General features: G+C 41.4%; 2 protein-coding genes across 2 annotated transcripts; one reads left to right on the top strand and one right to left on the bottom strand.

Moving 5' to 3' along the window:
- Positions 1–1,401: 1,401 nt before the first annotated feature.
- cd63 (CD63 molecule) lies at positions 1,402–5,866 on the top strand. Its single transcript, XM_056588198.1, has 8 exons — positions 1,402–1,510; positions 2,120–2,204; positions 3,509–3,697; positions 3,792–3,866; positions 3,969–4,064; positions 4,605–4,748; positions 5,263–5,346; positions 5,677–5,866. Exons 2-8 carry the CDS (start codon positions 2,139–2,141, stop codon positions 5,740–5,742), a joined length of 720 nt encoding a protein of 239 aa, XP_056444173.1. The 5' UTR covers positions 1,402–1,510; positions 2,120–2,138; the 3' UTR covers positions 5,743–5,866.
- A 161-nt stretch (positions 5,867–6,027) lies between these two features.
- letmd1 (LETM1 domain containing 1) lies at positions 6,028–11,415 on the bottom strand. The gene is made up of 9 exons (XM_056588187.1): positions 11,265–11,415; positions 10,970–11,124; positions 10,711–10,826; positions 10,107–10,189; positions 9,682–9,868; positions 9,449–9,550; positions 7,582–7,734; positions 7,306–7,402; positions 6,028–7,213 (listed from the first exon to the last, which is right to left on the bottom strand). The coding sequence occupies exons 1-9, from the start codon at positions 11,408–11,410 to the stop codon at positions 7,137–7,139; spliced, it is 1,116 nt and encodes a 371-aa protein (XP_056444162.1). The 5' UTR covers positions 11,411–11,415; the 3' UTR covers positions 6,028–7,136.
- Between the last annotated feature and the right edge of the window lie 5,650 nt (positions 11,416–17,065).

The following is a 17,065-nucleotide window of genomic DNA, read 5'->3' as shown; positions in this document are numbered from 1 at the left end:
TATATATATATATATATATATATATATATATATATATATATATATATATATATATATATATATATATGCAGGGCCTGTACAGTGTAAATAATACCCAGTGTAGTAATTAGCAGTCCATAATAATAATAATGAGAATAAAATAAAAACATATAATATGTGCTCTTAAAAGATTAAATTATATTTGTACACACACATAGACGAATCCACCAAAATGTATGGTAAATTGGATTGCTACTTGTCTCTTAACAGAGAATAAACAGTTGCAGAATACCTGACCATCGTGACTGACCCAAAACTCAGAAAACCCTTGACCAGGTACAGACTCAGTGGACACAGACTGGCCATCGAGAAGGGACCTCACAGACAGACCCGGCTCCCAAGAGGTGACAGACTGTCATATCTGTTGGGAGAAATACAAAAATGGACAATCACGGAGGCCAGATTCGGTCCTTCACTGGTCACACGTGACGAATCTTGCCTCTGTGATCGTACATTGTTGTAAACTCTCCATAAACAGACTCATCACACTGGACTTGAACCACTGGCATACCTTTGTTGATCTTTGTTTGGATTATGCACATATCCTCTAAATTGTAAATACAGTGTATGTACAGAGTATCTTTAATTTATCTGTTTGTTCTGGAATTGTTAGTATTCCACAATTATCTTTTTATATATTTAGTATTTGATAAGTATACATATTTTGTGTTTAATGTTTTATATCTTGACCTCCTAATGTTTCATCTGCTTTGGTAATGTAAAGGTTGGTTTTTCATGCCAATAAGTTTTTTGTTTTTTTTAAGAGAGAGACAGAGACAGAGACAGAGACAGAGACAGAGAGAGAGAGAGAGAGAGAGAGAGAGAGAGAGAGAGAGAGAGAGAGAGAGAGAGAGAGAGAGAGAGAGAGAGAGAGAGAGAGAGAGAGAGAGAGACTATAGCAAGTTATAATAGGTGCAATGGCAGAGCAGTTTAAAAACACCTGTGCATTTTAGGCCTCATTTCAAACTATGCTTCTAGTTACAGTAACTATAGAAAACATAGAAATCCCTGAATTCTTGCATCAGCATTTATTACGTAGGCCTACTGCATTGAATGCGTCAACTTGTGTTCTTAGGTCCGCATCTTTTGTAATAATGTGTATTGACATAACCAGATATCCACGTGGCAGATACAAGCGAATATTTCGACGAATAATCGAAAAAGAAAACAATATCACATTCAACGGGGTTATTTCAGAATAGAGGTTAACCTGGATCTTTTTTTTTACAGATCCAACTCCAGCTCCTATACACTACCGGTAACTACCCTAATAGAAGCGCGCTTGAAATAGCGTTCGTTCGTCTTCTGGTTTCTCAACACTCCAATAATGTCTGGCTGCGCAGAACGCCGACGGTCAGACTCAGACCGCGGTAGCGGAGGGGCGGGACTTCGCCGAACCGATAAGTTGATCTAGTTTTCAGTAGAAACGTTATTCCGATTCGACCCTTCAAGCAAGAGTTTTCCTCAAAAGGTAGGTTCACAAATAAGTGATTTACTGGCCGATCTCGTATTCAATGTTTTTGTTGAAGTTGAGCCTTATGTAGACATAGGCTGAAAAACTAACAATTAAGGATGCCCCCAGACTTTCATAGTGGTTTGTATCGTAAATATTATTTTTATCCGCACCACAGATTAGGCCTACGCAAGTAAAAGCGTGGATCCAATATTGTTCCTCATTCAGATCCTATTGTTACTGTGATTACTAGAAGGTGAAGTGGTGAGGACAACCTCAACCTCATTTTACATGATTCTACATGTTCTTTCATAGTTCGTGACGACGTGAAGTCATGGAAAAACAAACGCAGTAAAACGCGACAAGTTCGTAAAAGCTGCTTTTATGTCCCATCATTTTCTTCAAATCCAGCCTCCAACCCATAAATATGTCACTTTTAAATAGTGTGTACATTGCTAAGCCGTATGACTGTAGACTTCTCGATTATCTTTCCATAAACTGAGCAACTATATCTTGTGATATATTTTACATTTCCGATTTCCGTGGTAATATGATGAAACCGACTGGAATATGTCAATATGTGGGCATGGTTCTGCTTTTTCCTAATATGCGCTATTTGTGTTTCAGGATTGTGTTCCTCGACATCATGGGTGTAGAGGGGGGAATCAGATGTGTCAAGTACCTGCTATTCTTCTTCAACTTCATCTTTTGGGTGAGTAGCAGTTTCTTGGTTTTAATTATATTTTTAATTTCGGAAAGATTGTGCTTTCCGGACATGGTCTGTGTGTGATAAACATGGGAATTTGGGAAGTCGTTGAAGCGGTTGCAATGGCTGTTGAAGGAGGAAGGAAACCGTAGACGTCCTCGCTTAGAGTCATGATGTAGTGATGTGTTTAAGGGTTACTAGAAGTGACGTGGGGGCGATTGGCAAATAGATAAGTCATAACAGCACAAACAATTTGACATTCCGCTTGATATCTAATTTAGGTTTATGCATCATCTGGATGGCGTGTGGGGCTGTGCCTGTGTTATAGCAGGATGAGGGATAAAGAGGTGGCAGTGCATAGTGGAATGTGAACCTCGTGACCATATTTCAATGTGTAACTTGGTCATGTGACTTATTGATATCAATACATTTTACTTAATTCACACATTAATTAATGCTTCTATGACATTTTAATCATAAGCCGCAATAAAGCACACTATACGTTTATTTTCAATTCATGTGGAAGGAAACCAAAATAGCTGTATTTCGATTCTGTGAGTCGCTGAGTAATAAAAGTTTTCGTTTAAACACTATTGGTTTCCATGCTTTTCTAACACTATTCACTATAGGGCAGCTACCTGAGTGTTAACCAAATATTTACATTGGTGTGGTCTACCAATAAGGAAACGTCCCTTGGTTTAGTCAGTTAGTTGGAAAACATGCTAGGGGACGGATCGGGTAACTCCACTTGTATCCTTCTGAGTATGTCATAGGTTTGCACAACAATTACCACTGTTCATAAAATACATCCATGCTCTGAAGCAGTGTAAGGCATATATGTCTTGAAATGTGCAGTAAATATTTTCAAATTGACAATGATTTAGGGTCAAAATATTTAATGTCAACATTATGATTATTTGATACTTTTGCCAGTGTGGTCCTAGCAGAAAGACCGTAGTAGGCCTACAATGTCTGATCGAATTCCTTTTTACAATTATAATATTTGGCCGTTTTCAATATGCGCCTCATGACATTAAATGTACGCGGCTTTAAGCTGAAAAGAAGAACCGCTCCATATGTGAAGTCCTATCCGTAGAGCATGGCATTACCTTGCCAAGTAAGGGATCTGTTTCTCACTGGAGACGCTAAGAAACCTCTGCACTCGGGGTGTTGTAAAATGCGTTGGATGAAAGTGTCCACCAAATGGCATACTGTATGCACATCATACTGTACCATCAACCATTCATCTTTGTTTCATATCAACCACAACCGTATCCTAATCCACCCTGTGTCCTCCCGTCTGTCTGCAGCTGTGTGGCCTGGCGCTGATTGTGGTGGGGGTCCTGGTCCAGGTAGCCTTGCACAAATCCCTGTCCATCAGTGACGCCACCGCCTCGGCGATCCCTATCATCCTGATAGTCGTGGGTGTCGTCATCTTCTTAATTGCCTTCTGTGGTTGCTGCGGTGCCTGGAAGGAGAATTACTGCATGGTCACCACGGTAGGCCACCATCCTCACGACTAAACTGTTGTTTTTGTTCAGTCATCAAACTCACACACGACTCTCACGTTGGGTTTTTGTGTTATTCTCCCAGTTTGCCGTCCTCCTGTTACTGATCATCCTCGTCGAGATCGGAGTGGCTATAGCCGGATACATCTTCAGGGGTCATGTGAGTCTGCCACTTCGGTCTAGGGTGACCTACTGTGATGTGACTATAATGTGTTTCAAGGCTCATTTAACTCGTTCCGCTTTGCACGGTGTCGTCATATAGATTAAAGGAGAGGTCCGGGAGGGTCTCCACCAACTGATCGCAAAGTACAACACCACGGATGAAATCAAACAAACTGTGGACAAGATGCAGGAGGATGTGAGTCAAGTGCACGCCACTCAGTATTTACCCAGTGTAACAACACCCTCATCCGACAGCCACATCCGGCTGCCTGTTGTGCATAGACATTGTATAAATGGGTCCTGATGTTGACATTGGACATATGTTGCTCACTTTTACGTCATGATATTTGACTTGTTTTGCAGAGCTTGGGTACACAATGGACTTCAGCTGGTATTATATACACAAGGTTGAGATCGTAGGAACCAAGCCCATCTATTACCCCCTGACCCTTATTTGCACAAGCAGAATATACAGACGTTCTGAGGTCACACATAGATATATACTTGATGTTATCAGGTCACCTGTGCTGCTGCTGCTGCTGCTGCTGAGGGTTTCTGGAAAACATCGACGCAGCAGTTTTCAAAGCCGTAGAAATATCATTGCTGATATCATGCGAATGTATCATGTTTCTTTATTGTCACCAAACTGTAGAAACCTTACATGCGATACAAATGTTCAATCCAACACTTTATTTATTCCCATGTGGTGTTTCTATTGTCCTCAACTTGTTCTTAGTTGAAGTGTTGTGGCTCCGATAACTCGTCAGACTGGATCCACTTCTGGGCAGATAACAATACAGTCCCTGACTCCTGCTGTGTGAACATCTCCAAGGGCTGCGGGGTCGGGGAACTCCATGATGGTCTCAAAGTACACCTGCAGGTAAACACCCACATTTAGTTTTTAGGTTTTAATACTTTTAATGGAACTCAACATAAGATAATATAGTTAGAAGTTTTATTTGTATACAAAGTTAATGGGAATTTGACCTTAAAACACTTTGAGGACCTCTTCACACCTTCCCAGGCTGTGTGCATCCCAAATGGGACAGAAGCCCATCCAACCTCAAACTCATTGTAACGCAGGCCTCTGCTGCTCATGAAACTGTCCTTCATTAAATCTGTAGCCCTTAATTTTTTGTTATTTAATTATCTTAATATTTTACGCTGTATGATGAAGAACGAAAAAGGAGAACCATACTACTATGTATACTTGCATAAAAAAAGGGTTACGTTGATTATTCATGAGAAGCAGGGCTGTGTGTTTACATGAGTCTAACGTGGTGCTATAAAGTGAAATCTGTTTCACATTTTAAGTATTCTATACAATATTTGACATTTTTTTTAAACTAATTAATTGCTGAACAGGTTTGAACATTTTTGCTTCATTTAACTAGGGCTGCCACACTGCGGTTGAGGAATCGCTGATGAAGAATCTGATGTGGATTGTTATTGCTGCTGTCGTTATTGCCATAATACAGGTATGTATTTTCCATTCATTTATTATTAAACACATCCCCAAAACAGAATGAGAATGAGAAGCTTGCATGTTTAGCAATAGGACTGCCTAGCCTTGTAGCCCTCCAATCATTTCATTCTGGCCGAACACAATCATTGGACGGGCTTCAACCTCCACAGATTGCAGATTTGTCTTTATTAGGTTCAGCATTTGATTTACTGATCTCCGTTGGGTTGAAAGAGAATTTTAACATGACCTAAAAAAGCATACCCTAGCTTTAATGGCATGTATTATATTGGTTCTTATCATTGAGTGCAGTACCTAAAACATGTGGGGTTTGTGCTTGTTGCAGATCATGGGCGTTGTGTTTTCCTGCATGCTGATGAAGGCCATCCGCAGTGGCTATGAAGTCATGTGATTTTGCCTTAGCCTGAGCAGTAGGTATCTGTTCAGGTCACCTCTTCACCTTGGGAAGCTTCACCTTAGAATATTTACCCCTCACATTTCCTTGGCGCTGACGCCTTATATAGAACAATGTTTACTTTTTATGATCTGTAATTGATTATATCATATCATTGGAAATCTGCAATAGCCACAGCACCATGCATATTTAGGGACAGAATTCCAAAAACTAGGAAGTAAGTTCTTGTATTTTGTGTTCCACTCCAATAATACTATTCTGGTTGTTATGATTGAACAATATAACACATTAAAAGAAAAATCCTTCTTTGTCTCAGTTTATTTAGGACACATTTTCTTTCAAATCTTGGCAAAACATATTTAAAAGCACTTCAGAATCAAACAAAACGATATATATATATATGTAGGTATAGGAATATCTTTATATATTTTTTTCAACATAATCTTTGAGAAAATGTACTATAAATGAACTGTGGTGTTAGGCTTCCTGGTATTACATTAGGAAACAAGTCATTTCCTCTTTCACAATTTACGAGTGACAAAGCGCTTGAACTGCACCATAAAGGATGTTGTGCAGTTCTTTGTAAAAAAGAAAAAGGTTTAAGCCAGGTCGTTGTATTTTTCAGTGCAAGTATATTCTGCTCAACAGAAATAGATCCACTGCAAAGCCTCTCATTCAAAGACACATCAAGTAAACAAGGCCATCAAAAAAGGGGCATCACAACTCTGTAAGACGGAGTGTTATTGTGCTACGCCCAAAGGGAAGCCACGTGGGTCTATCTACGATGTACCAGAGCGGAAACATCTAGGAGTCGATTCCCCAAATGATGACCACATTGCATGTCTAACATCATTTGGACGATATTCAATAACTTTAGATTGTATTTTTAAACCTTAAGCCTATGTTCTATACATTTTAAACCTAATAGTGAAAGCTTATGTGCAGTAGAACATGAAAGACATGGTCAACGAAGGAATAATAAATAAATTAAAACTAATATAATTTGCAATGTTCACACTTCAAACAAAACATGCTAGTTATAAACATACAGAGCAGGGCAACTTGTTTTGTGTTGGTCTATCGTTACCCCTGTCTGACGTTAGAATCAATCTAAGTTGAGGTACGAGCCATGACTGGTTCGGAGAAAAAGCGGTTGATGCCAATACATGCCCTGAATTATTGAGAACTGCAACCACCCTTCACTTCAATCCACTGTAAATCTTTTACTCTAAACATCACGATCCCTGGAGTTCAGGATATGGATGTCAAAGACAATGGATCCTCTCTTGGAGCATTTTCATATTTGTAAAGCATTTTTGGTTTTTATAATGTAGAAAACCAAGCCTGCTGCGCTATTCGGCACACGACTGTTCGGCACACGACCAGTCTTCTCATTGGCCACTGAAGCGTCGTGGGTAGTTGGCCGACAGTAAAACCATGCTGTGAAGAAGCAGAGAGCCCTCGTTCCCTATGGTAGAAAAACAGAAAGCCGGACGTGAGACATCGACAACAGTAAAGGCACTTTACATTGGTTGTGTGAGGAGTAAAGAACATAGATACCCTTCAAGGGAGCCGTGACCTGTAGCCATTGGGACAGCCACTCACGACACTGGTTGGCATCGAGATCGTCTGAGTTGAGTCCTCTGACATAACAGGCCTGTGGAGACAGAGGGGGGGGGGGTAAAAGGCTTAACTCGACACCATGACAAAGAATGCAAGAACTCTTTCAGTTTCTTGAACTACCATAACAAAACACTGCTCTATACTGCGCCATGGGAGGGGTTGTGCATTCCTGGGATATTCAACGATGCCCAGTCATTGATTAAATGTCCTGACCTGTTTGAGTTCAGAGTCACTCAGCTGATGAGGTCCAAGGCGTCTCAGGGCACGGTCCAGCAAGAGCAATTCCAGAGCGTGACTGTTGAGCCGCCTGCCAATCAGGAAGCCTGGGAGGCGGGGCGTCAGGAAGAGCAGGGGGCAGATATGCCTCTGGTTGGCCACAGAGAGAGAAAGAGGTCTGTGGTCACTACACTGATGAACCTGCGCTTTTTCAAAGACTTGAAAATTAAGTAGTGGCACATACTTCCTGGGTTCAATTTGATAACGATCAAACTGTCAAGTACAAAGGAACAATGTTTCCTTTAATTGTGAAATTTGCAGTACAAGATGATTCTGAACAATTCAATTCTTATGACGAGGAAAGGGTGATGTACATTGTTAAGAAACACAATCACATTTTTGGAAAATATGAAGGGAGACTCCATAAGTGTGTCAAGAACACACTAACGGAAGATATCTAAATATGACATAATTATGAAGGAAAGATGCTGATGAAGATGTTCCCCTTAATGCCATACTGTGCCTCGGCTTTCAGGTGAGTGGGCTGCAGAGCAATGGCCGAATGTCATGTACAGCTTGTTCTTAATGCTCTAATCGGGATTCGAACACTCAACGATGACACTTTCAAAAGTGAAAAAGATGCATCTGATTTTAGCGATAAATATGATGAAAGAATTGTGAGCCCAGGTCAATCTAGTGAGGAGAAATAAGACTAATTCATTATTTTTTACAATAACGCCACCTTGGAGTGCAGTACCACAAATTTGGGTTTATGGGTAGTGGGGGTTATTGGTAACCATACCTGAACATTTCAAGAGTTTTCGACTTACGGTATAGGCTGCAGTATGACTTTAACAGAATTTGGGGAAAAAATGTACGGTACAGGAAAATAAATAAATCGGGGTCCATGATGCTTCGTTGCTCGGACCCCTAAATAGACCCGATCAAGCGAAAGGTAAAGAAACTTTGCATTTCTGTGTAGGGATCCTTTCCATATTGTATATCTTTATATAACCTGCCGGTCAGTGGAAAAAAACCAGCCCTTTAACAGGATGTACATTGACAGGGTGCTCTTGCACCAAAGGATTACGTTGCAGCCCATTGTAGAGGATTATAGCTGCAGCGTTCTCACTCAATATTGTACTACTTTTACTAGTCTCTTACTCCCTAAAGATAGGAAAACGGTTGCGGTTGAAAAGCCCCGAAGCTGTACTTTAATGCCGCGTTTCCACTACAGGGTGCTGTACGGTTCGCAAAGGTGCGGTACGGATTGCGTTTCCAGCGCCAAAAGTGGGCGTGACCCGGACTGAGCCGTACTCGTTTCGCCCTCGTCTTCAGTACTCCTCCGTTGGGGTACTGAGACGCCTGAAAGGGTGCCGGAAAATTCGAGCTACACACCCCCTCCGTTGATTGGTCGACAGAATCGTCACTTCCGTGCGCCGTGGGGTTAAAAACAAACAAACAGTAGCCTTGTCCTTGTGCTTTCAGCCTCCAAACTTTCGTCAAACAAAGCTTGCATTCGGAAGTTGATTAACTGCCATATGAAAAGCATAAAGGCCAGGAACTGTTGCCGGACGACTTCCATGGTAGCTCTTGGTTTAATGTGTCGCGTTCAACTTTTCCATATTTTTTATTGAGCAGGCTACACTGTGTCGCGCTGCTATGATGTTTACGTAGCTGCCGCGGCGATCGACATCCGGCCTACCATAAAGGGTACTGTCGGCGGTGGAAACGCGACCTCGGAACTGGGTTGGGCTATACCGCCCCCTCCCTACCGGACTGAGGCGAACCGAACCGTACTGCACCCTGCAGTGGAAACGTGGCATAAGAGTGCGGAGTGAGGACTACTTCCAGTTGTACTGACCATGTGCTCTACATTCATCCTCTTCATACCCAGAGGGGGTCCGGAGAACAGCGCCCGCACCCCGTGGATATCAGCCACTTTTGGGTGCGCTCCATTCTGCACCTGAAAAACACAATGTTTTTTTCAGATTACTACCAGGAACCATCCTCCGCACATTGTTTCGAGTCTAACAAATCATGCCACCATGACTAGAACTACAGTCGTATCATGAGAGCCTCATTACATTGACCTACTTGGGTGCAGAGGTCCTGAAGGCGACTCTGGAGGCGGCTGTCTTTGACCTGGTAGCCGGTGTCCTGGATGCCCTGGAGCACAGCCCCGGTGTGCCCCGCTCTCTGGCTGTGGTAGAAGCCACGGAACTCCAGCTGCTGCTGCGGGGTCCAGAAATGGCGTACCAGGAGCTGGCGAGGGAAATAGTACCTAGTTGGGAAGAGGCAAACATGCTTTGTTAGATGGAAAAGACAAATGGAGGGGGTGCAAACCGCACAGAAAATATGAATCAATGTTAGATTGAAGGACAAACTACTCTATGACAGATTTAATGTGGTGAAAATTTACTAAAAAAGATGTTGCACAGTGCCCTCAGTTACATTGAGTGTTCCGCGTCTTTGGGAACAGCCTTACTGACCCTGCAACACAAAGATAGGCGCAAACTTACATCAGGACGAAAACCAGGTAATTGGCGAATGGAGGGATGGATATCACCACGAGTGGAATGGCTTTAATCAGGTCTCTGCGGAACTGTGAGAGAAAGTTGAATGTCAGTGGCGACATTCGGCTGAAGGCTTTTGGCTACATCTACAGTACGTTCGTATGCTTCTAAAACGGCAGGTGCCAACTTCTATTGCAACACTTCATTAACTTAATGCGCTTCTATATAAAATGTAAAAACACTACATTTTTAACTAATGATTAGGATTATTTTGTTAGCGGGCCTACTACACGAGCAAATCATTGACATCCACAATTAAGCAATGTAATACTACAGTATTTTAGGGAGTGATTCGAATGTTATTAAAGATCAGGTGGAGGATTAGACCTCTTGTTCAAGAATGCCAACAGGGGTCTGTACAAACGAGGGATCAAGCTCAGTAACTTTCAGGCGGAGGGATACTTAGAAAAAGGCACTTCGATCCCAACATAAAATGTTCCTATTATTTAATCAAAAATCAAATGCTAATATTGCAATCATACCATTTATGTTTCAATACATGATGGTGTATATTACACCACCTTAGATAACTTCAGTGCTTCTGACCTACCTGCCTCAGCCTCTCCATTTCTCGGTATGGCAAGTCCTCCCATGTCACCTTCCCTGTGACCAGTCTGGTTTGGATCCTGCTCACTTCCTTGCCATCTTGGAAGAGTAGTTTAAATCCTAACAGGTCACATTTTATGAATAACATAAATTACAACCATGGTAGTTGATTAAGCCAATAGTGGAGGTTTTATAATGTATGCATGCATAATACCGGTCAGCCACTTATTTACAATGTCAATACAGATCAGGCGTAGTTTTACCTTCAGTAAAAGTGCGATAGAGTTTGTAAAATCTCGGAAATTTCCTTTTGAGGAAATTCTCATATTTGACATTTGCCACCTGCAATCTTGACGACACATGTCGACCGATGCCTTGGCTGGAGTCCGAGGCTTTGTACTGTCTACACGGGGACAATCTGGATCATTATAAAAGGAGGAAGTCATTAAAATAAATGGTGATTTAGGATGTGGGCTGGGATATCAGCACATTATTAACACACGCGTGCCACAACAAGACACACAATGTTCAAATAATGAAAATCTGGCATATGTTCACCTTGATTGAAGATATGTGTTAGGAAAATAATGCCCGGTCGATTTCCAATTGTGTTGAAATAGACCAATTCTTTGAAGAGACAAACGACAGCAAAGACTTCCACCGGACAGTGCCATTTTGGTGGGAGGAGAGTGTGTTTTCTTCATGAGGTTTAAACGCGTTAACACACAATCTAAAAATCCATCACTGACATCTAGTGGTGAGAAGAAGTTTCGACTGAATCAGAATCAGAAAATTACAACTTCACCTTCACATGGTGAAAATATCGATTAATAAGCACACAATATCAAGAAAACTCCAAGCACACATTTCACAATATAATTAAGGGTTAGGTTAAGGGTACAGATCTGAACATTTGCACTGTTACAGCTTTTCTCAGTCGCTTTGGTACATTTTTCAAATCATCCTCAACAAAACAGTAAGTGCATTTCTCAAAACAATTCGTACAAATAGCAAAAGACCATGGATAACCTGCAAAAGCCTGTCTCTTGCTAAAAATCCGTAGTTCATCTCTCAAAAGTAAATATCTGTGTCAATGAACATGTCAGTGCCATGATCAGAATGACAACTCCTTGTGTCATTGTGTACGAATAAGACAGTCAAATTGCTTAGTCATGCTGTCAATATAACAGTGTACCCTGGAGGGATGTTCTGATGTAAACTGTGGCTAAAGATTTGAAGACATTGTTATTATTGTAAATAGTAAGTTACGCCTCAGTGTATGTGGGAGATTGATTGCAAGAGACTGGACCTGATTCACATTTACGCTTTGACTGTTTGTACTGTAATTTGTTTTATAGGTCATGTCATTGCTAGAAATGTGAACAAAGGACAATTTCCTTAGGGTAAACTGTAAATCCATTGCTGTGGGAATTACAGTGCAGTCTTCCTAAACCACCTGACGTTCCTGTCTGTTGGGCCAGAAATTCTCATTCTCACGCAGCCTTACTCCTCTTCCTCTTATTCTTCTCCGTGGCTGTTGACCCCAATTCCTTGTCCTTCCATTGTCAGATATGTAAGATTGCGTTGTGTTCCAGCTATATATATACTTGCCAGTTCATGGTTCATGAGATGCAACCTGTGATCTAATTCAGTAAACTGGTTGATCGTTGGTTGATCTAACACTTCACGCATTTTCCTTCTTTAGAGAAAACCAAGATTCACCTGGTAGCAAGTTACCAATTCAAGACAGATTTAGAAAAAAATTCTAATGGAAATGTATAGAAAGCTGCTTTACATATTGTGACAACTTGTTCAACCATTTTTCATCCAAAGACTTATGCAATAAATTAAAGCCTAAATGTTGTGGGCGTGAGACTATTCATTAGAGACCCATTACAATACATTTTGATCAACATGACATAAGCAATCTCTTATAAGCGACCCGACCCTGGATAAGCGGATGAAGATGAGATGATGATGAGATGAGACATAAGCAATTGATAATATAGGAAGGAGCAGAGAATTATGCATAATCATTTTCATGAATGTACTAAAGCATTTGCAACTTGTTCAAAGAAATGAGAAACTGCTTTTTTGATGTGCACAAGTGCCACAATGATTTGAAGATTGAACGTGAGTTTTGAGAATTTCCATTCTGATCTGAGAAATGTACCATAGCGACTGAGAAAAACTGTAATGGTATCCACCTAATGATAGCCGTATGGTAGTTATACAATAACAAAATGGTCACATAGGCCAAATGGGTTGAGACTGTGGACATTTGGCTTTTCTTTGAAATTGTGGGAAATGGAAACATTTTTAGGGGAGAAGACCAGGGTGAAAAAGATGCATTTGATTTTAGAGATTAATATGATGAAAGAATTTTGAGTCAAGGTCAATCTGGTAAGGAGAAATAAGTCTAGTTCCACCTGATAATAGTCATTTGTCATATAAGAAAAATGGGCTAACTGCTCCAACTTTATTGGCCTATATTTCTCGAATGGAACTAAGTCAAACTAATTCTGTACGAAGATTTTTGTGAGGCTTGGCCTAAGATTTTAAGTTTCGATTTTGGTGAATTTTTGATAATTTTTGTAGCCTGTGAATCTTTTTGTCATGTTTAATTAATGAAATTGTGGGGAAATGAATTTTTTTTAGGGCATAAATCCCGGGTTTTATTAATGCATCTGATTCTAGTGATTAATATTCTGAAAGAATTTTGAGTCCAGGTCAATCTGTTGAGGAGAAATAAATCTAAGTCATGATTGTTTACAATAGCGCCACCTTTGGGAGCAGTACCACAAATTTGGTTATGGGTAGGGGTTATTGTAACCATACCTGCAATTTTCTTTGCTGCTCAGTCCCCTAAATATAAGGAAAGTAATAATAAGAGAAACTAAGACTATAAGTGGTTATAATGGCGCGTTTGCACTGCAGGGTGCGGTATGGTACGGTTCGGTTCGCACAGGTGCGGTACGGATTGCGTTTCCACCGCCAAAAGTAGGTGTGACCCGGACTGAGCGGTACTCGTTTTTCCCTCGTCTTCAGTACTCCTCCGTTGGGGTACTGAGGCGCCTGAAAGGGTGCTGGAAAATTCGAGCTACACAACCCCTCCGCATATTGGTCGACAGAATCGTCACTTCCGGGCGACGTGGGGATAAAAACAAACAAACAGTAGTCTCAAGGTATTATTCTTTACAATGAACATGTCGCATAAAACGCTTGCTTGGGCGAACAAGGAGGTGGAGACGTTCCTCTGCATTCTTGGGGAGGTAGCTCTTGGTTTAATGTGTCGCGTTCAACTTTTCCATTGTTTTTATTGAGCAGGCTACACTGTGTCGTGCTGCTATGATGTCACGATGTTTACGTAGCTGCCGCGGCGATCGACATCCGGCCTACCATAAAGGGTACTGTCGGCGGTGGAAACGCGACCTCGGAACTGAGCTGGGCTATACCGCCCCCTCCCTACCGGACTCTGGCGAACCGAACCGTACCGCACCCTGCAGTGGAAACGCGGCATTAGTAATAAATAAAGTTGCAAGAAAACATGAAGGGGTCCTACAGTATGACCGTATGACTGTATGAGCGACAGTATGACTATCACCGTATGACTCTATGAGCGACAGTATGACTGTATGACCGACAGTATGACCGTATGAGTGACTGTATGAGTGTATGAGCGACAGTATGACCGTATGACTGTGAGCGTCAGTATGACCAGATGACTGTATGAGCGACAGTATGACCGTATGACTGTATGAGCGACAGTATGACCGTATGACTGTATGAGCGACAGTATGACCGTATGACTGTATGAGCGACAGTATGACTGTATGATCGACAGAATGACCGTATGACTGTACGACCGACAGTATGACCGTATGAGCGACAGTATTGTGACCGTATAACCGACAGTATGACCGTTTGACTGTATGACTGACAGTATAACCAACAGTATGACCGTATGAGCGACAGTATGACCGAATGACCGCATGAGCGACTGTATGACCGTATGAGCGACAGTATGACCGAATGACCGACTGTATGACCGTATGAGCGACAGTATGACCGTATGAGCGACTGTATGACCGTATGACTGTATGAGCGACTGTATGACCGTATGAGCGACAGTATGACCGTGTGACTGTGTGAGCGACGGTATGACCGTATGAGTGACAGTATGACCGTATGAGCGACTGTATGACCGTATGAGCGACAGTATGACCGTGTGACTGTGTGAGCGACGGTATGACCGTATGAGCGACAGTATGACCGTGTGACTGTGTGAGCGACAGTATGACCGTATGAGCGACAGTATGACCGTGTGACCGTATGAGCGACAGTATGACCGTTTGACTGTATGAGTGACAGTATGACCGTATAACCGACAGTATGACCGTATGCCAGACAGTATGACAGTATAACCGTATGAGCAACATTGTGACCAACAGTATGACTGTATGTCTGACAGCATGACTGTAGGACAAACAGATCCATTGAGGATCTGTTGGATCCATACTCGGTCTTGCATCATTCCAGTCAGCTGCTGCCGTTGACTGGAATGTACTGCAAACACCTCAAACTGGTCAAATTAATTTCCATCCCGGCCTTCAAAGATACCATCTCATACCTTCTAACAGATTCCTGCAAATGCTTCCCCTCCATCTAACCTTCCTCTCAGTCTCCTGTCTCTAAAATGTGCGCCCGTATCCGCTGATATGTTTTTTGTTTTTTTATGTATGTTTTTTCACAATTGTTACCTGGTAATAAGTTTATTCTTGCTATTCTGCCTTGTTTATGTTTGTCTGAGTAGCTGTATGTTAACCCTGCAGATCCCTGTTGCTGCATTGTTGTACGTCTGTACAGCTATGTTTGTGTGCTGTTGCCTCTCCAGCCCATCCTTTCTCACTGCCCCCCCCCTATGAAGCTTGAGCTTTTTGTCAGGCCATCACTGCAAATAAGAACTTGTTCTAAAAGATCTGCCTGGTTAAATAAAGGTAAAATAAATAAATAAAATAAACAGAACGACTATATGACTATGACCGTATGACTGACAGTATGATTGTATTAGCAACAGTCTAACTGTATGACCGGCAGTCTGACCGACAGTACGACAGTATGACCGTATGGTCGACACTCGACAGTATGACTGTAGACTGCCATGGGCAGATTAGAGAATGTTTTGAGAAATATAAGTCTTCCGTATACGTGGAGGTATGGTGAGCTTGGTCGGTATGGTAATATGGCATTGGTCAGCCTTAAAAATTGGTTCATTTTGGAATCCGCTGTCCATTCTATAATAGGTCCATGATTTCAATAGAGAGAAAGTCATTATTTTCTGGTCCCAGTCGTTATATGCCCCGGATTACATATATTTTATTTGTGGATTTAAATGATAATTTTTCATGCCAAGAGTTTGACCATTTATTGTGCAAATGTTCAGTTAAATGCTGTAGAGAAAACACAATGAGAAAGACTACTCGTCTCGTATGTGACGTCACGCTCCCTGCGACTGGCGTGGGCAAGACCGACAATCTCCCCATCGGCATAACTGAAATTCTCCACATGCCCAAATTTATAATGGTTTTCACGTCTTTCGATGCTTTTATCCGCCCCTTGGAATAAAGCGGTGAAGTGGAGTAGTGAGATCTTCATGTCTGTACCGGAGTTCCAAGTGCGGTTTGTGACGTAAATCATTCGCGTCGAGAGCAGCGAAGAGCGTAGTTCACAAAGCGGCCTCACACAAAACCTTACATTATCAAACTTCTTCGCGAAATCTTTTAGTTTTCATTGCATGAAAAATGATTATTTAAATCCACAAACAAGATATGTGTAATCCAGAGCATATAAAGACTGGGACCAGAAAATAATTACTTTCTCTCCATTGAAACCCATTCATCAATCTCATAGGTCCCATGGGCTCTACCGGAAGGGGCGTGACTTCGCCACTCTAAACTGCCAATAATCACGTGACTCACAAGCTTGCGCCTGTGTGATCAAATCTCTGAAAAGTCAGTTCAGAAGAAATACATTGCAATGTTATAAATGTACACCTTTACAAGTTTTTAAAAATAAATATTCAGCCTTTCAAAAGTTATTTCTCAATGTATGAACACCTGTTAGCAGAATCCCAGTTAAAAGGTTTCAAAACCGGGAAACAAAGTAATACACTGTTAGAACAGTGCGAGATTTGAAACTCTGCAAATGCGCTGGTGAAAATTTGTAAACTTTGCAAATGTGTTTGTGAAAAAATTCTAGCTTTGAAAATGTGTTGGTGAAAATGATGAAGATAAAATAGAACACAAAATCATGTTTGCAGATGATTGAATTTTTTTTTCAGGCTGTAATCTCTTTTTTCA

The sequence above is a fragment of the Gadus chalcogrammus genome, chromosome 1 (assembly GCF_026213295.1).
Source record: "Gadus chalcogrammus isolate NIFS_2021 chromosome 1, NIFS_Gcha_1.0, whole genome shotgun sequence".
In the NCBI taxonomy this organism is placed as follows: domain Eukaryota; kingdom Metazoa; phylum Chordata; class Actinopteri; order Gadiformes; family Gadidae; genus Gadus; species Gadus chalcogrammus.
This window is presented reverse-complemented; position numbering and strand designations above follow the sequence as displayed.

Coding starts and splice junctions, on each gene's coding strand:
- letmd1 (XM_056588187.1), bottom strand. CDS start 11,410: ATGAAGAAAACACACTCTCCTCCCACCAAAATGGCACTGTCCGGTGGA. Junction 10,190..10,710: donor AAATGGAGAGGCTGAGGCAG/GTAGGTCAGAAG, acceptor TTTCTCTCACAG/TTCCGCAGAGACCTGATTAA. Junction 7,735..9,448: donor GGATGAATGTAGAGCACATG/GTCAGTACAACT, acceptor GTGGCCAACCAG/AGGCATATCTGCCCCCTGCT.
- cd63 (XM_056588198.1), top strand. CDS start 2,139: ATGGGTGTAGAGGGGGGAATCAGATGTGTCAAGTACCTGCTATTCTTC. Junction 2,205..3,508: donor TCTTCAACTTCATCTTTTGG/GTGAGTAGCAGT, acceptor GTCTGTCTGCAG/CTGTGTGGCCTGGCGCTGAT. Junction 4,749..5,262: donor GTCTCAAAGTACACCTGCAG/GTAAACACCCAC, acceptor TCATTTAACTAG/GGCTGCCACACTGCGGTTGA.